At 32.3% G+C, this 21037-nt stretch overlaps 1 protein-coding gene across 2 annotated transcripts in view; it reads left to right on the forward strand.

The window, feature by feature from the left end:
* The window catches only part of LOC114334023 (uncharacterized), a 341942-nt gene that overhangs the window by 33102 nt on the left and 287803 nt on the right, over nucleotides 1–21037 (forward strand). The window contains exon 2 of one of the 2 annotated variants that reach the window (XM_050644347.1): nucleotides 16265–16484. In XM_050644347.1, the coding sequence (XP_050500304.1) occupies nucleotides 16333–16484 (152 nt within the window). In that variant the 5' untranslated portion in view covers nucleotides 16265–16332. Of the gene's footprint in view, nucleotides 1–16264; nucleotides 16563–21037 lie in introns of both variants that reach the window. The other variant, XM_050644346.1, reaches the window with a different exon arrangement.

Raw genomic sequence — 21037 nt, forward strand, 5'->3', positions numbered from 1 at the left:
TTCTATAAAGGTGGTACTTAAATATCGAAAGACTATAACTAAAACTAAAAAGTTTAATTATTGATCGAATTGGTACGAAAAAATATAAATTTATTCTAAAATATATGAATTGTTATCATTATCTTTGCCTTAATTCCTATCATTCCTATGCGAGGTCGGCTTTTTTGGGTCATACCAATATCAATCCCTTTTACCGACATGTTCTGACTAAGCGTTTCCCCCAGGCCTTCTTTAGTCTTCCTCTGCTACTCCTCCCAGCAATTCTTCGATTTGAGTGATTAATCTCTCATATTAAATATGTCCGATCCATCTTAACCCATACATTCATTTTGGCATCAATTGGTGCCACCCTTATATTGCCTCTAATATACTCTTTATTTTATCTTTTTTCTCATTCCACTCATCTATTTAAGCATTTTAATTTCTGCTACATGTATTCTTTATTTTTAACTGCCAAACATTCAGTTCATTACATCATAGCTAGTTATATCGCACCTTTAAACATAAACCGTTACTAAACAAAATTTTTTGAGAATTGAGCTATCAATGCCATCTATCTTAAAATTTTATAAGCTACCTGATAAATTTGACTCTCCTATCAAAATCTTATCCTAGAGGCTAGATGGCATTATTTTTTTCCGGTTTTAAACAAAATATGATCGACAAGCTAAACCAGGGTTGCCAATTTAGTAGATTTTCTACTAGATCTAGTAGAATTTCTTGTGATTTAGTGGGAAAATTTTACATCTAGTAGATTTTAGAATCTGGTAGAAAATATAGTAGATTTTAGTAGGTTTTGGTTGAAAGGAATCTTTTATTTTGACAATTGACAAATGACATTAAATATTTTTGTAAATTTGTAAAATAACCTTTAAAATGTGCTGAAATTTTATTTGTTACCTGTAATATAGATAAAAAGTAAAATAAGATCATGGAAAAGAGTAAAACTACGTATTTTTTATGGGAAATAAGCCACAATTTTACTAAAAAATGAATTTATTAACGTTTCGAAGCCCAAACCGTTTATTTTATTTTAATAGTATTTTGTATTTTGACAACGAAACCCGATTTGGGCTTCGAAACGTTAATAAATTCATTTTTTAGTAAAATTGTGGCTTATTTCCCATAAAAAATACGTAATTATAAAAATGCCACAAGGAAATAGCTTCAGAACAACATAAAGAGTAAAACGTTGAATTTAATTAGTATTTTGTCATTTAAAGAACAGAACAACATAACCGATATTAATCATCCTGCAATATAGAAGTGCATTTACAAATACTCTATTTTAGGAGTTGTTAAATACTTTTGCACATTATGGGTATATAAAATGGGGAATTTATGGGCAAAGTATTGCTAGGGAATATCCAGTTCTCGACTACCTGACACCATTGCAGAATCTTCAGACAGCAGTTGAAGTGCTTCAATTATTAATATTGCTTGTTATTTAAAGGTTTGGTATTTTGAAGAGATTTTTCATATTAATATGTGAAATAAGAGGCAATGCAAGATATCTTTTGTTCAAAAAATATCAGCTCTACAAATATTGCAGTTGTTTAGAGAAAACATTGAAATACTGACAACTGAGCCTGCAGTTATTTAATCGAACAAGCTGTGGCAGTACATTTTTAACCAGGAGAAAATCTAGTGCAACTGTTTGTGTAATGTGTGTGTTTGTTTGTTTTAAAATGTTGCCATTTAAAGTAAATACAGTAAAACCTCCGTTAACTGAAATGGCTTGACAGTTTCAATAATTTTGTCAATAAAAAGTAAATTAAACAGCAATAAAATTAATGAAATTAAACATGTTTAGAGTGTTTTAGAACAATACTATGTAATTTGATAAAAGAACAATATAAAAAACAATGTTATTTTTATCCGAAATTCTTGTTATCCGAAACGGCCTCCCCCTCAATTATTTCGGTTAACGGAGGTTTTACTGTAAATGGCTAATGTTGATAATATATTATTTTTCTTGGATTGCAGTTTGTTAAAAAAATTATAAATACATACATGATATTGGTGTTTGATTTGAAATGATTTTAAGTACCATATAAAGTATGTTATATCACATTCCGTTAAAAGAATTTCCACAACTAGCAAAAATGTATGATAAACAAATTGTTTTAAAGGACAAAAATAATAAAGGAATTAGCTTTATGGTGGGTTTTTTTTATAGTACATTTAAATAAACAAATGCTGTGGCATGCAAATGAAAGTGTAATTAATACTTTTGGTTCAAAACTTTATAGATTCGAATACATAAAGGATTAAAATTTAAAAAATAAATACTTAAACCTTTGTTTTATTGTATTAACCTGTTTATATTGTTAATAACATTTGGATTGCATATAAACCAAAGGATAACATGGAACAAACACCTCCAAATGAAATGCAGGCAGTTGGATCTCAAGTTCAGACAAATGTACTGGCTCCTTGGTAGGACATCCAAATTGTCATTAAATAACAAATTACTACTATACAAAGCCATGTTGAAACCAATTAGGATGTATGGTATCCATGTCTGGGATTGCGCTAAATTAACACACATCACAACCATATCAAATTCAATCAAAAGTCCTTAGATCAATTACTGGCGCACCCTGGTATGTCAGTAATCTCACAATTCGCAATGATCTAAATATTCCCTTTGTAAGAGATGAAATACAGCGGACAGCAACCAACCATGAAAGTCGAACAAGAAACCAAGACAACAAACTGATCAAACATTTCTGCCAGTGAACCAATAATCAGAAGACTCAAGCGAACGTGGCTACAAGATTTAATACAACAGTGAAATATACCTATAAGGCGAAGCATCATTGCATGCTCCTCCTTCCTTGCTTAAAATTTCATTCAAAATTGCTTAAAACTTTTAAGAAATTGATTGTAAATAAAAGTTCATAAGGAGAAAAAAATATATACAAATTGTATTTTAATTCCGATATGCCTACCTTTAAAGACACTACAAAAGACAGCAAACATACCATTGCATGTTTGTAAAATATTTTAAGTTAAAAATGAACTTTTGTCTAGAACTTATAGTTGTCTTTTTCATGTTTATATAAATACAGAATAAGCCAAATAAAAACGGAACATACGCAGTTAATACAGTGTATCGGAACTACGTTTGAAATAGTCGAAAAATATAAAAGTTTGACAAACATAAATCATAGCAACTCAACTACCTGTCTTCTTTTAGGCTAAGGCTACGGCCATACAAGCGACAATTTACGGCGCCTAAGAACAGTAAAATGAAGCGCGAAAATGGGTCCTGGTAAGAAGGATCTGGGTCCAAATTTGAAGCTCATCTAACCACAACAACGACCGAAACAGTGTATTTACATCTCGCGACACGCTGTAATTTACATCCCCATCTGGTCATGCTTTTTACGGCCGCTTCATTTTACTGCTCTTACGGCGCTGTAACAGCAGTAAAATGAAGCGGAAGTAACTGCAGTAAAAATCATGGCCAGACGGGGATGTAAATTACGGCATGTCGCGAGATGTAAATACAGTGTTTTGGTCGTGGTTGTGGCTAGATGAGCTACAAATTTGGACCTAGGTCCAGTTGTTTGCGACACGACGCAGAAGATGGACCTGTTCGATATTGCTTCGCGATATTTTACAGCTCAGTCTGGCCATCCCTACACTCACCGCGGGACCAATTTTCGCGCTTCATTTTACTGCTCTTATGGCGCCGTAAATTGTCGCTTGTCTGGCCGTAGCCTTAGCCTAAAAGAAGACAGGTAGTTGAGTTGCTATGATTTATGTGTGTCAAACTTTTATATTGGTCGACTATTTCAAACGTAATTCCGATACACTGTATTAACTGCATATGTTCCGTTTTTATTTGGCTTATTCTGTATGTAGAACTTTCCTTTCAGTTAAATAAAACTTATTTTTACCAAATTCTTCTTAGAGAGGATATTTTTGTGATATGTGCAATCAGATGAAATTGCCAATGCTAGCAGCATTTTATCAGTTGGGGCAAGTTGGGGTTGATTGGAATAAGCTATAATTTTACATTAAAATAAGTTTTACTAATTCGAAACGTTAAACTAACTTAATTTTGAAGTAAAATTTTGGATAGTAAACTGTGTTGCACAAGAAAGTGGCTTAAAAAAATTAAATGCACAAAATGTATTAGCATTGGTTAAAAAAGGGTAGTTCTTAAACAATGGAATTAGCTCTGGTATTAGTTAAATCAAACTTGTTTCTCTTGTTTTCACCGCTTTATCCTAGAAAGGATATATTTTTCTATCTATAGAATAATAAGTATTTAACATTTTTTTAAATTATTTTTTAGAAGTTTCAGTTATGTTGTTTATGTAAATATAAAAATATATTTTATTTAAATAAAAATGGTTTTTGTTGTTTTTATTTTGACATATAACAAAATAATCTGTCATTTTCTTCTTCTTTTTGAGCTGTCATCTGTCATTTCTTCTTTTTTGGGCTGTCATCTGTCTTTTTTCTTCTTTTTTGGCTGTCAAGTGTCATTTTGTGAGCAAATAATTTAGTAGAATATTTAGTAGACTTTATGCTCAATCTAGTAGAATTTAGTAGATCTTGTATATAAATCTAGTAGAAAACGACGTTCGGTCGTTGGCAACCCTGAGCTAAACACAACAGTGTGACTATTACTAGTTGTTCCACATATTCTGAGGAGTGAACACAGATTTTTAAAACAAAATTTTGATTATCTGTATAGACACGGTTGAAAGACGGACTAAAGCATGTATTTGAAACTTTTAATTAACAAATTGTTTAATCACATTTTTCATTTAAACAAATTTTACAATGAACATACAACATCATCGACAAAGTGTTACTTTTAGTATAACCACACACCGAGAGAACAATTTCTTTTCTCCTAAAACACCGATTTCTTGGAGCAATATTTCTTAAAAGTTAACATATCCTATTAACTTAAACATACCGGTTCACATATAAAGAAACGAGTTTTTTAAACACAACTCAATAATTTCTTACAGATAATTTCTTCAATACTAAGAAATGCATTAATGGTTACATTTAATTTTCTTATCCTAAAGTTTTTATTTCTTAAATTGAAAACTACAAATATTTTGCAGTATAGGAAATATAATGTTAAGTTAATCCATATTTATATTTGTGAACAAGAAATTTTCTTGCAATCAAATAAATATTTTAAACCACAAGAAATAATTCTTCAGAAATACCCTCTGTAGTAACTGTGGTTATAAAATAAAAACTTTGTCATTAATGCCGAAATGTTACTTGCAAAGAGATTTTCTTCCACAAAAGAATTGCGCAGATTAACTATTTATGATTTAGTCGTCAGTGTTTGTCAAGATGGCGTGATATGTTCATGTTCATATAGATGGATTTTAGATTTATTGGTGTTCCTTAAAAATTAACGGATATTTTGAAGGTACGTACATATATAGGTATTAAATAAAAGTAAATTGAGTAATTTAAGATGTAATAATAATATTGTTGCGTATCCGAATGGTTAAAAAAGAAACATAATAGTATCTTTGTATGCTTTTTAGGTATAATTATGGACGACTCTGAAATAAAGGAGCTTATTATTCTAACTGGGAAATATGCCACAATTTAAAGCTGGGACAGAATGATATTAATATATAGCTTCAGAACAATATTAAGAAAGGAGTTATTAACCAACTGCGGGGCCTCCCAGAAATGGTAGAACTTTATACATGTAAGTACCTTTTTAAAAATGTGTATACTTATGTATCAACTATAATAGGTTTCTTGAATGTATCGTCTTCTATAAAAATATTGTTTTTAAAAAATAAATGTTTTCTGTTAATTTATTTGAGATAAAGAAATCAGTTAGTCTAAAAGAAATATATGTTTATGGTTAAGAAATGTTATTGCCGAAAACCGTGAATTAGTTAATATATATGAAATGACTTAGATGTAAACTAATAATACTTTCCCGTAATAAAATTTCTTAATGATTAGGTATGCTGTCTCTTTTAGATTATAAAAATTAAGAAAACTACATATTATTATGTCTGCTTCAATGTTTTCATTGGTTGTATTTTCCCTCTTGTTTTAGCTAAACAATGTTTATTGTGTGACTTAATATTATACAGATAAATAATTAATATTTCATTAACAAAAAGAAAAAAATAAACAAAGATGTGTAGGTTCAATAATGCCATGTTTGAACTAAATATGATTGATTATTATTAGTATTAATAGTTCATATGTGGGGCTGTGTATTTGTTTTTTTTTTGTATTTCCTAAATTTGTCAAAATAAATATCTATATCTTTATAAAAAACATTTTATTAAAGTAAGTTTACTCTTTCTACATAACGATTTTGTTTTAGTGAATTGCTGATATACAAAGTGCTATTAACAAAAGAAGGAAAATTTGACGAAGTTGGATTTGCCTCTCCATCATTTTATTGTTGTGTAGAAGCCAGTGGTTTAAGAGTGGAGAAAATATTTGTATGTAATAATAACGTTTTATATATTGTTTTATTAATAAATAATGATTTTACCTTAACACAATGATTTATTTCGCCGTATGTAATATCACTTTATTTTCAAGAAATATTAACTTAACTCTAAATATACGTTTATCTCTGCGAAATATATTTCTTAACATTAAATACATTAATTATTAATAGTAAAATAATAATATTCCTTACTAAGAAATATTATTGCTCAGAAAGAATAGTTTTGTAATGTGTAGAAAACATATTTTTATGACTAATAAAATTAATTAACATCAAGTGTAATTTCTTTCTGATAAATGGGTTTGAAGTTTGCCAGAAAGTGATAGTTAAATCATGTTTAAGATATGTTTCTTTGGCTATAGTAGAATTTATTTGAAATATTTTAGAAAATTATATCTTACATACAAAGATATATTTCTTAGGCAATATGCCAAGTCGATCTTTCTTAAATATTAATAAAGTTTCTTTATGTCAAGAATATTTTTCTCTCGGTGCACTTTACTTTTAAAGTGGTAGCAATCTGTACAGTAATTTTTATTACTACTAAAGTGTTACAATTCCTTTAGTCACTCTTTTCTTTTACGTAGAGGGTAAAGAAATCAATATTGTTAAATTTAATAGTGAGACCTTCAGGTTAGTTGCAGTTTACAAATTCACACTATGAAGTTTGGCACTAGTAGTTGCGCTTACAAGTACCTACAACAACTACTCCAAACTGAATCACAGGGGCGGCCCGTCGGGGTAGGCAAGGTAGGCGCCGCCTACCCTCTTCAAATGTAGTACAATAATATAAATTATTAATATAAATTACTTATTTCAAAATTGTAATTTATAAATTTTGACACAATATCTACAATAAAATAGCAAAAATTATCCAAATTATTTTTAAAAATATCCAAAAAATTTTATCCGTAGTTATAATTATTGTACGCTCCTTGTAGTATCAGTAGTACTGTATAGATTCTATATTCTCCTTGGTCAGGCACTCGGGAACGTAGCCTGAAATAGAACGACGCCAACACCGAATTGACGTGCGATCTCTCTCTGTTTACGCGAGCAGGCCTTCTGCAGGTCTACCGTAGCGACCGTATTCTACGATTTTGAACGGGCGGATAGGCACAGAGTCTTATAGCCGGACCTACAAAATTTTATCAGTTGCTTCTCTTGTGTCTTGTGAAACTGTTTTAAAATAATGGTTTTTTGATTTTGGCTGTTATTAGTAGGTTAAGTATTGAATAAAACTAGGTAGGACAATTTAAATTTGTTTATGAAAACTGAATATTGTGTTATTAGATTATATAGATAATTAAAAATTTAAAGCGAGGTTAATTGTTAACTTATCAATTTATTCGAATAGTAAATTATTATTTGATACACAAATAAAATAAGTAATATTTGACGTTGTTGAAACGTAGGTGTGTTAGTTTTATTGGTGGAAAAACTTTAGTCATCGAATATGAATATTTTAAACGATGTAATATGCAGTTTGATCGAGACGCCTTTTTCAAGGCGCCAAAATCAAGAAAGATTAGTAATTATTTCAATGGGCCGGCCTTTACAAAATTTAACAATTTTATCCACAGATAAGACAAAAGACAATCAACCATTTTCGAGATCGTTTAAAACATATGAAACGTATGAAAATCATAGATGGTTAAGCGGAAGTTATTTTAAAAATTCACTTTTCTGTTGGCCTTGCATGTTGCTCTCAAATTTGAAGCAAAATGTTTGGGTGAGTCAGGGATATTCAGATTTGAAAAATTTATCAGCTAGTGTAAAAAAACATGAATCTTCGAAAGAACATTTAAACAATTGCTTAGATTTAAAACGGTTAGAAAAAAATAAACAAACTACTGACAGTGCTTTCGCTGGACATATTTCTCTATCTAATAAGATATATAATGAAGAAGTTGAAAAAGATTGAAGAAGTTGAAGAAATTGATGTTACAATTCTTTTAGCAAAACAAGAACTTACTTTTCGCAGTCGTGATGAGAGCCATAATTCTTCAAATATGGGTAATTTTAAAGAAATTTTTAATTTAGTAGTTAAACGAGATCAGGAAATCCAGGATCATATTAAAAAATAGAAGGGGTGTTCACGGGTTTGTCAAAAACAATACAAAATGATTTAATAGATTGTCTTGCCGATTACGTAAAAAATGAAATTTCAACAGAAATTAATGAAAGTCAATTTTTTTCTATACTAGCTGACGATACTACTGATATAACCGAAAAATCACAGTGTACTTTAACAATCCGTTTTGTTAACAAAGTTGGTAAGGTAACAGAAAGATTTTTAGGGTTTTTTGATGTTAGCGATAATAGATCTGCAGACGCTCTATATAGTTTAATTTCAAACGTGCTTGAGCCATATGATTACAAAAATAAATTAATTGCTCAATTTTACGATGATGCAAGTGTAATGGCTGGCTCTTTAAACGGATTACAATCAAAAATTAAAGTAGATGCTCCAAAAGCAATTTTTACACATTGTTGCGCTCATAGATTACATTTAGTATTGCAAGACGGCTCAAAATGTATTACAAACTGTAGGATATTTTTTGTCGCCTACCCGAAGTATATGTGTAGCCTACCCACATACTGATGTCACGAGCCGCCACTGCTGAATCAGTAACTCATTCGGTTACAGATTTTGCGGTTACCGAAGAAAATGAATGCTTTGTACAAACGACGTGCAATGATACGAGAGAAAAGTACAGTTATGACTTTCTGAGGATAGTTGCAGAGAATGAAGGAAGTGAACAAGTTCCAAGTTCCAGAAAAAGATCTCTTTTATCTAGTTCATCATCAGCATCATAATGTTCCTCGTCATCTAACTCAATCTCATCTTCATCAAATACGTCCACATTAGGTAAAGACTTTTCTTCCGATGATGCAGATAGAGATCCAGACTATTTAATATCAACTCGAAAGTAGACGCCAATTATTATACAGGCCCATTTTAGACTGTAACAATATAATGCAGAAAGGAAAATAATGTAAGTCTCCCTGCTGATAGCAATGTACCGAAAAAACGAAGGCATAAACATTTTAATCATCTGTCTCGACAGCAAAAAGCTAAAATACAGTGTAATAATGGACAAAAATATAATATGTACTTCCATGTATAAGAGGAAAAAGATCGTCCCTGAGGAGAAGGTAGGACCTCCATGTGGGGAAAAATGTCTCCTAAAGTGTATCTATTGAAAGAAATATACAACTTTTACAAACTTTATATTTTTATTATCAATTATTTTGAATTTTATGATAACTTTTCAGAAGATTTTATTATTTTCAGTTAGTTTATGAAAAAAATATTTTTGTTTGTTAAGCTTCTTTTTATTATTATTATTTTAATATGACAATAAAACATTAGTAAGTACGATAGTTTGTTAATTTATCATATTTAATACCCACAAATATCAACTTTATAATTTTTTGGTTAATTTTATTATTTACAAATTTCATAGTTACCATTATTTATAATTTAATAAATTTAAGTGGTAAAGTGTTACTATAAAAATTAAAAATTCAAAAAACATTGTTCTAATAAATTATTCAGGCTTTCCTCTGTTGTACGTTTTAATGTAAACATATATCTATCATATCTCACAAAAATAGGGACACATTATCACTTGCAGTTTATCAAATTAAAAAAAAAGAAATATTTTTTTTTATTTTCGCTCTACTGTAAAATTTGCTTTTTTTTTATTTAGTAACGGTTTAACTTTAAAGGTGTGATATTACAGTTTTATAGAATTTTTCGTTTAGTTTCATAGGAAAATCTTTCTATCACACCAAATTCCATTCGCTTCCTTCTATCGGACACCTCGATTAACGGCTCACCACCCCATACACCATCCTATTAGTCGTCTATTTTGACAGGCAGGGACCAGGACCTTAGCAGTATTCTCTTTATCAGTTTTCCCAGTAAGGCAGGTTTATTTGGACCGGGCCACGACTAGACACTCTCCTGTTAATATAGTGTTAATCTCTGCCAGTTTCTATTTCTTTATAGTCTAAGAACTAGTGAAGCCTCCGAGTAACGGTCTTCCTGTAAGGCTAGAAATTTTTCTAGTGATAATTCATAGCACACCAAGGCTAAAAACCATGACCTGGCAGGCATCAGCCCTCCACGTGTATCTACCAAGTGAATCGAAAAGTGCATAGTTAAGGGGAAAGAAAAACTTTCTCCTGTAAAGTTTAAATTTAAGTATGTGTTTGAGTAAGTCTTCTTCTTCTTCTTCTTCTTCTTCTTCTTCTTCTTCTTCTTCTTCTTCTTCTTCTTTTTATATAGACATTACTCTGTCTGTTTTTCAATGTGCCTCCAGTAAGTTGTCATTTCATCTTTTTCGTGGTCTTCCACTGATCGTCTTCCTATTGGGGAACCTACTCTCGCCGTCCTTACTACTCTATTTGTTGTCATTCGGCTTATGTGGTCGTTCCATTCTACTCTTCTGCTTTTCACCCAGTTCTTAATGCTGTCCACCTTGCATCTCCTTCGTATATCTGCACTTCTAGCTCTATCCCACAGCGTCTTACCATCGATTTTTCGCAATGTTTTCATCTCTGCTGTTTCTAGCATTCTTTTTGTCCTTTCTGTATCAGGTCGTGTTTCTGCCGCGTATATCAATATTGGTCTGATGACTGTTTTGTTAATTCTGCCTTTCACTTCTTTTCCGATGTTTTTATTTCTCCATATTGTTTCATTCAGGCAACCTGCGGCTCTGTTTGCTTTATTCACCTGATCTTTCACTTCTGTTTCGAGCTTTCCGTAGCTACATAGTAAGTCATTTAGAAGAAATGTGTACAATGACAGGCGATTCTGAACAGCATAAGACCTTGCCAGGCAAGGGGAAAGATTATGGTTTTTTCCTAAAATTACTTTTTTTACATCTAACAATTTTTTTAGGTTTTTTAAATCATTCCAAACAGAAAAGGTTCTTAGTGACTTTTGTCTTAGGTTAATAGTTTGTGAGATATAAGCGATTAAAAATTTAAAAATTGTGAAATCGGCCATTTTTAACCCTGAATCGGACATTTAGCTAACAATTTCAATGTTGCCAAGGTAGGTAGATATTCTTTAAACATCGGTTGATGAAATCCCGAAGAGTTTTCTGCAATACAGTATCGAGAACCACTTTGTTTTTTAATTGCTAATCAAACGGGCGCGACACTGTAGTATAAGTGAAGACGTTTGAGTTTGCATAAATTCATTAGCTCGAGAATGGGCAAATTTGAAGAGAAATGCTCAGACAGGTTGATTTTTATTTTTAAATTAGGACTTTCTGGCACATATATAATACTAGTGACGTCATCCATCTGGGCGTGATGACGTAATTGATGATTTTTTTAAATGAGAGTAGGGGTCGTGTGATAGTTCATTTGAAAGGTTATTTAATTCTCTATTCAGTAATGTAAACGTTAATATAATTATTTATACAGGGTGTGCAAAAACTTTTTCTTCTTTTTGTGTAAATTAATTTTATATAAATTTTTTTTGTACAACCGGTATAAATAATTATGTTAATGTTTATAATAATGAATTAGATAACCTTTCAAATGATTTATCACTAATCCCCTATTCTCATTTAAAAAAATCATCGATTACTTCATCACGCCCAGATGGATGACGTCACTAGTATTATATATATGAGAAGTTAGACATATTAGAGCGAGAAGTAAAAACGAGAATAATGGCAGGAAACAGATCTTTCTTTGCAATGCAACATCTAATGAAGTCAAAACTTCTTTCACGAGGTGCAAAAATCCAGATATATAAGACCATAATACGACCAGCTGTCGCGTATGGAAGCGAAACATGGGCGCTAACAAAAAGGGAAGTAAATAAATTGCTGGTATGGGAATGTAAAATCCTTCGAATGATATATCGACACCCCCGTTGAACAAGGTTGTAACTCAGTTTTAGCGATTTTACAGGAGAGGCAAAAAACGAAAACATGACTTTTTAAAAATTTGTAGCGAAATGATTAGACTCTTTTACACTAATGTGATATGCTATTTATATCATAATAAGGGATTACTGTGAGATGTATGTTTTGTAATTTTAATAACTATTGAAAATCTTGAGTTTGATTGAGATACAACCTTGAGATTAAACATGAGTATTCGTAGAAAAAGGTTGTAGGTCGCCTAACAACCATTTTACACTCTCTGTGTTAATTATTTTTCACGTTTAACTATCAAAAGGTTGTAAGTTTTGAGTTATTTGCAGTATAGCTAGGAGAAAATGAGTTTTTAAGGGATATTTAAACAAAATATCAACTAACAGTTTTCACAATTTTAATTGGAAATTATAAATTTTACAATAACAATAGTATTCTATCACTAGGAAAAAGTCATGGTATAAAATATCTCAAATTTTTCGCATTTTTATTGCGTATCGGTAAATATTTATTTCTAGACAATTTCACTTGATTACTTTAGTCTTTTACTATTAATATCTACAGTGGAACCTCGATTATCCGTCTCTCTATTAACCGTCACCTCTGTTAACCGTCAGGGTCCACCTACATAAGTTATATTGACTACATAAGTAAAAATTTAGTCATCAATTCATTTTGTTGAGCATTGCGATAAGCCAAACGAAATTCGTTGAAATGTACATGTGCAGGTATGCCACCACCGCATTTTTTTATGTAAATATTTTTGTTCTTATCCAGGGCTCTGGATTAAATTTAAATAGGTAATGATAAATGATACCGTGCTTTTAGAGTTCTATTTTTTGAATCGCAAGCCAAAAATAAAAACGCACAGCACAATAATTATTAGTCAATATCTGTATGTTACCATAATTCAGTGTGTCACCATAATACTATGAATTTTTTTTAATGTTCTGTTAACCGTCTTTTCGATTATCCGTCATACCCTTGGTCCGGTGCCCTGACGGATAATCGAGGTTCCACTGTACTTCAAAATTAACATGTGTGTCCTTAAATAGGTTAAAATTTCGAATTTGGTTCCGATTTAATTCAGTTACGGATTTAGGCTTGCCTGATGCTTTTGCATGTCGTATCATGGTTATCAATTGGTCTGGAGCATATACGACTTAATGTTTTTTCCGTTTTTCTATAAGGGCATGCATTGAATCACCCTCGTTTTGTGAATGTGCTATTTCGAAAAATACATGTGTAATGTTAATATTACACTGTTTCACTATATAGAAGTATGTAGGAAAAACTATTCTATATTTATTTTGTCAACCGCAACTATCAAAATGGAAAAAGTCTTTAAATCCTTTTTTATTTTCATTTCGATAAATTGATTTATGAGATACACCATATGTTTAAATACTTAATAAATTAAACATATGTGCAACAAAGTTGTAACTCATTTAACAACTTTGTTAATCGTCAAGTATAAAGAAAGTAAATATTTAACATAAGGATTATCCAGTGTTACTGCCTTTTTCACGCTAAAATAGCACACGTAAGTTAAAATACAACTTTTTTCAATGGAGTATTAGCCAATCTATTGAGAATTAAACTATGTAGTTTATATTGACGTGTGCGCAATTTTTTTCTGAATTCGCCTGTGTTGAAATCTGAAAATAGATGTAACTTGAGTTACAACCTTGTTCGACGGTGGTGTCCCCCATCGATGTCCCCCATCGATGAGGGTGGCCTTGTTCGATGGCCCTTGCAGAGACAGCGTGACAAACGAATGGAGACGCAGATACAATAACGAGTTAGAGTCTTTATTCGGAAAAGAAAATCTAGTCAGATATATAAAGGCGAATAGACTCAGATGGACAGGACATGTGATACGCAGTAACGACAATCGCCTTATAAACAATGTGTTCTGGGAAAGGCCAAATGGAGGAAGGTCTGTAGGACGGCCTAGAAAAAGGTGGAAAGATGCAGTCAAAGAAAGTCTGGAGATAATGGGAGTGAGACAATGGGAATAGTGGCACAGGATCGACAAACATGAAAGGCAATAGTAAACGCGACAAAGACTCACGAAGAGTTGCAGCGCCATTATAGATTAGAATAGAAATATGCTTTATTGCCACTGAAAATTTTTACAATTTTATGGACAAAGCTTACATACAGTCAAAAGAAAAACATAACATAAATAACAAATAACAACTACAATTTACTAAAATTAGATAAATCGTCAATAATGTACAGTATAAAATATAAAAGCCAAGACAAAAACAATTTATTGCAAAATTTATTTAAACTGCAAATTGAACATACCACAAATAAAATAAAATAGGTACAAAATAAGGAACTGACAAATTTATGCTACTGCGTATGAAACCCAATTTTCTTAGTTATTCATTGAGAAATTCTTCTATTGAATAATATAGTCTTTTGGATAAATAGGCTTTTGTCATTTTACGGAACTTAGGGAAAGATGTTGCAGATTTAAGTTGTAACGGAAGATGATTGTACAGTTTCTTTGCGGAATATAATATAGCTTTCTTTAATAACTCAGTGGATGGAATCGGTAAATAAATATCAAAGATTGAATTTCTGGTGGAGTAAAGATGATTGGGCCTTGATGGAAAGACATGAAGGTGTTTACGAATTAAACAAACCGTTTCTAGAATATATAAAGATGGAAGTGTTAAAATTTCGTGATCTCTGAAGTAACTTCTGCAATGTGTAGATCTTCTGAGGCCAAACAGATATCTTATTGCCCTTTTTTGCAATCTAAAAATGACATCAAATTGAGCAGCTGTACTAGAACCCCAAAAAGGAAGACGATATCGAAGATGAGACTCGACCAACGAAAAATATGTTATTTTAGAAGATGATAAATTGAGTTCCCTTGAGATAGATCTTATTGCATAGCAAGCTGAGGCGAGTTTCTTACTTAACGAATCGATATGAAGGGACCATTTGAGGTTTCTGTCTAAAAAAATACCAAGAAATTTTACAGAATCAACGGTACTGATCTGGCTGTTATTAAGAGGCAAAGGTTGAAGAGCTCCTTTATAGGAAAATGCTACTGTTTTATTTACGTTAAAAGAGAGTAAATTAGAGTCAGACCAGGTCTTTATTGTCAGTAGATCCAAAGTTATAGTTTCATGAAGAGATGCAATAGTTGAGTTGCTCCATGTGATACTGGTATCATCACCAAAAAGAAAAATTTTCCCATTGATTTTTAAATTAGTGATGTCATTTATAAAGATAAGGAACAGTAGAGGACCCAATACTGAACCTTGTGGTACTCCACATACAATGTTTTTGAGACTAGAGTCAGTATCATTTGCTCTAACTAGTTGTTTCCTATTATTCAAGTAGGATTGGAACCAATTCAAAGAAATACCACGAATTCCATAGAAATTTAGTTTTGTAATCAAGATGTGGTGATTTACACAATCAAAAGCTTTGGCATATTCGAAGAAAACAGTGGCAGTATAAAGATTATTGTTTAGTGCTTGGTAAACATCATGTAGTACAGAAAACATGGCATCAGTGGTACATTTATTTGTTAAAAAGCCGAACTGATTTTGTGATAAAATGTTGGTATCAACGATGAAGGACATAAGTCGAGTTTTAATTGATGATGATGATTTAGAATTAACTAAACGGTGGTAGGTTTCTTTTTTTATTTTCTGACAAAATGTTCAAATTTATATAGGGAGAAGATATTAGCCAAGCAGGAAGAGGTAGCGTCTTGCTAGGACAGATTACAGGGACTTCAAGGTTTAATTCATTTATGATTCTTCTGCAATTTTTTATTTTTATTATTTTAGTTTTTATTCAATTTATTGTTTTTATTTGTAATTTTCTAAAACCTATTTTATTTTTTCAGGACATTTTCATTCGCAAGCATGTTACCACAACTTTTAGCGACTCCAAAAATAACTGCATTGCTGAAATATGCTTAGGTGGTTGGGCCCTACCAAAGTTTCCGAAAGACAAGAGGGTGCACCTTCTATCAAAAATGGCAAACAGGAAAACCTTACTGATGATCCGTTGGCCACCATAAAGACCGGAGATAAGGGACAGAAAAAAGTTTATTCTGTTAGCAGGTCAGTCCAATTACCAAGGGTATCTCTCAAGAATTGCACTTTTCCTACTGATGACACTTCTCTCGTTAGGGGTGGAGGGTGAGTAGGGGGTTATTTGCACTCTATATATTTTCTCTGGTGTAACTTCATTTTGTTTGAAGTTTATATATAATTGTATGCCCCCTCATTTTTTAATCATAAAAATCATAAATATATTGCATGTACTTAAAGGCAAAATAGAATGCAACATACTAGGTACACAATGCATGATAAAAACCTATCAAAAATAACCATCGGCATGTCTGTACCATATATTTTATTAAATTATATCCTTCAGACTAACAGCTTTCTTTTTCATACAGAAAAAATTCCAGCAAATTTGAAGTGTGTGGGTACAACAATATTAAAAATCGACTGTTTATCCATAAGTGGTGCATTCATTTATTTTTTAACATATTTGTTTTAAATTAAAAGTCAATATTTTTTTTCGCCATCTGAGTAGAACGTTTTTATTAGAATTTATATTTTTACATTTTTAGCCTATTTTGTTCGTTTCCATTTTTTGTTTAATTTTGTGGCAAACGCCGCCGCTACTGCAGCTAATGAAATTCGTTTCATATTCGGACAAACTACTAATTGAAACTGAAGTGTGTGTGCAACTCATGTTCGTAATTTTTTTCGAACACACTTGCTCGTCGAATAGAATTGTCGAGAAAGGACGTAATTTGCGGGTCCCATTAGATCAATTTTAAGCTTGCCCCAATGGATTCCCACGTGGATTGCATCTTAAATTTCCTCTCAGTTAAGATGTGCTTAGATAATAATCGAAAATTATGGTGCAACATAAGTGAGACTTAAAAGCTGCCCTATCTATAAGCTCAGCTGGGCTAAGCTGGAGCGTAAGATTTGCTGTTGCTTCTTCTTCTTTAAGCGCCGTCTCCTAATCGGAGGTTGGATATGATCATCACTATCTCTACTTTATCTATCGCTGCTCTGAAAAGTTCTATAGAACTGCATTTAAACTAGTCTCTTAAATTCCTCAACCATGACACTCTCCTTCTTCCTATACTCCTTCCGCCTCTTATCTTTCCCTGTTGTTGGAGAACTGTAGTCTCCACCCAAATAAATTCGATTTAACCAAATAATATTTATACCACGACGCCTCTGAAAAAGTCATAAATAATTTTATTACGCAGTGCCTGAAGAAGGCCAATTTCCAAGAATGTTAATCCACGCCTACTACCCAAGCACCCCAACGGAAAAATTCGTTAACGGGGTGTAAAGGCAAGCAGGCAGTCAGCTATCAATATTCGTTAAGAACACACGCAAAGATCTTTTTTCCTACGCCGGCTCCTTCGAAGAGAATTCTTCGCGCGCCAATCTGCAAATAAAGCCGGTAAAGTGTAGAAGGATATGTTGTGGCGGTTTTACGGTTCCTAGCTGTTAACTCATTTAAATGTTATATTTCTTGCCCTTCTCACATTTCATTATACCGGATTTATACTCAGCCCTGTTCGACAGGGAATTGGACAGGGAAGTGGGCAGCGTGAATGTGTAAATAGCTCACTCTCGCTGCTCCTCGTCATGCTACTGCCATTGCACCTACATACCCAAAAAGTCGGTTCTAGTGACGGAAGTCAAAGGAGAGAAGTCAAAGGCGGCTTCGCCGCCGGCAAAGCGGCAAGTGAGTAAGGGAGCAAGACGATGTTGTTGTCACAATTCCTTTCTTGTGAGTCGTTCGGTAATGAGTTGTCGGGACATTGGTGAGGAACTGATGTAAACACCTCACTCGCGTTGATATTATATTTCGGGCAATATTTCCGTCAACGGCAGCGGCAGTGGCAAAGGCTGAGTATAAATCCGGCATTACAGTCTATCTAAATAACGAGTGTTTTATTTACTTAACCAATTCAACAGGCCAGAATTAGCAACGTATGGAAGTCCATTAAAGTTTCTCCACTGATCTATCGAAGGCGAGCGGCACATCGAAATTATTGCAAGTAAGAACCGCTGAACGGAGATACTGATATCTATCAGACTTCATCATGAAGGGTTGTTGAAACCGGCATCCCTACACCTGTATTATCAGTCTTAGCATTACATATCGTTGTCCCCTCTTTATGCGTCACAGATATTGTAACTTTCTTATTTCTATTGTGTTAATTATTTCGCATATTTTACCCATTCCTCGCAATACTCGGAATACCGTGTTCGTTTTCTTCTGTGTACATGCTATTCTAAGCATCCTTCTGTAACACCACATCTCAAATGACTGTAGCTTATTTATGTGTTCTTGCTTTAATGTCCAGCTTTCAAGTCCATATTACAGTATCGAGAACACGTAGCATCTCAAAGCTCTTACTCTCAATTCTAAGCTAAGATCTTTGTTGCAGAGAACTGTTTTCATTTTTACAAACGCATTTCTTGCTATTTCTATCCTGGTCCTTAATCCTGATTTTGATAATTTTTCTCTGAAATCCAGGTTTCTAGGTATTTGTATTATTTATCAACCCTTTATATCGGTACATTTCCCAAATATATGCTTGTTTTTATGTTTGTTTTCTTAGTAATTATCATGTATTTGGTCTTTTTTATGTTAATTTTTAGTACATATTCTTCACAGAAACTGTTTGTCTTGTTTAGTAGGAGTTGGAGTTGTTCAGCAGAGATTGCCATAATTACGGTGTCATTTGCATATCTTATGTTGTTAATAGATTTTCCGTTAATTATTATTCCTTCACTTTGAAATAGTAATGCTTCTTCGAAAATGGCTTCACTATATGAATTAAAGGGTAATGGAGACATAATACGTCCCTGCCTAACTCCTCTCCTGATTTCAATTTCTGGACTGGGTTCGTTGTCTATTACAATTTGTGTTCATTGATTCCAGTAAAGGTTTGTTATTATTCGTAAGTCGCTTTTGTCTATGTTTTTTGTTTTTAGAATTTGGACTAATTTTTCATGTCTTAATTTGTCAAAAGCTTTCTCAAAATAAACATAACAAACATGCACATCCACATTTGTGTCCATGCATCTGTGAACTAACACATTAAAAGCAAATAACGCCTCTCTAGTTCCTAGTCCGTTTCTGAACCCAAATTGACTATCATCCTATTCCTTCTTCCAGTTTTTTATTTATACGAGGTATATTGTTTTTGCCAATCCCATGAACCACTAGCAAGGGTATTAACAGTGTCAATATTTATTGTTTTGGTGCAATATTAACGTGCAAATATTTAGAATGGTGTTCATTTAAGCAGAGAATAACAAGTTGAGGAAACTGAGTTTGTAGATAATTTAGCAACTTTAAAATATGGTGATGAGTCGGCTGAAATAATGGCAGATTTGGCACTTTATCTAAGTAGGGATTTTTTGGAAAACCATACCTTGTAAAATTAATTGAAAAACTAGACTTAATCATATGGTGAAAAGGTACATGTTTCGGAACAAAATTAACTAAAATAGTAGTTGATATATTAAGCATGCCTTCATTTAGTGCAGAGACTGAAAGAAGTTTCAGTATTTATAGTTTTTTATCCACTCCTCTAAAAGAAACCGGGTCACTGCTGAACGGGCTCGTAAGGTAACTTTTATTGCTCACAATTTAAAATTGTTAGACGTAGACCAATCCATGATTGAGCTGGCTACTTGTGAAAAACAAAATCCCACAACTCATCAGTACATTGAAATGCACATTGTAGATGACTAGGATGAGCTAATGACCTAATGATCATAGGCGCCCATAAGCATGGGCAGAGGCGCCCGTTGTTCCCTCTTGGCTTTTAGGGTGGTTTAAACTATATATTGTTATCCATGGTGTACAAAATGTAATGTGCAAAATCTTCAGGTCTGCCCCCCCCCCTGAAAATTTTTATATGGGCGCCCATGCTAATGATATAAATAGATTCTGAATCTGAGGTCTTATCTTTTATCATACCACATCGATTATTTGCTGTTAAGAAGAAAATTTAATTTTTTTATCAAAGAAATTTTGTGTTTTCTGTTGTTATTGTATTTTTTTTTATATACAAAGAACACTGTTATTTCGTCTCATAATTTTGTATATAAGATCATGATTTTTAAAACCCTATTTTTCATCTTCAACAATATTCTCAAGTGCGTCATGGCGTTCATTCTCAGAAAATTCTCCATATCGAGAATATTCTCGAGAATATTCTTTAGAATATTCTCCGATTTTTCATTCTCGAGAATTTTCCAACACTAGATGAGACTATCATATATTTATGATCTATAAATCTACTATCGTGCGTTGCTAACAAGCATATTATATGCATTGGAAAATGAATAGTGCCCTGGAAGAAAGACTGCAAAACACCGAATTGCACCAAAGGTAACACCAAAAATCCTCGATGTATCAAGAGGCAAACAATAATAAGTTGCATCTATCATTGATAGAAAATTTTCAAAGTGAAAATCGAAACGTCAAAATAACCTTATTTTAAAGTAAACATGTATTGTCGAAGCGAAGATCGGTGGAATATGCGCATTTTATCAATGAAATTCGATATTTTTAAGATATTCCAGAAGCCGCTACAGATAAAATGTTTTAACGA

This window comes from Diabrotica virgifera, chromosome 2, assembly GCF_917563875.1.
Source record: "Diabrotica virgifera virgifera chromosome 2, PGI_DIABVI_V3a".
In the NCBI taxonomy this organism is placed as follows: Eukaryota; Metazoa; Arthropoda; class Insecta; order Coleoptera; family Chrysomelidae; genus Diabrotica; species Diabrotica virgifera.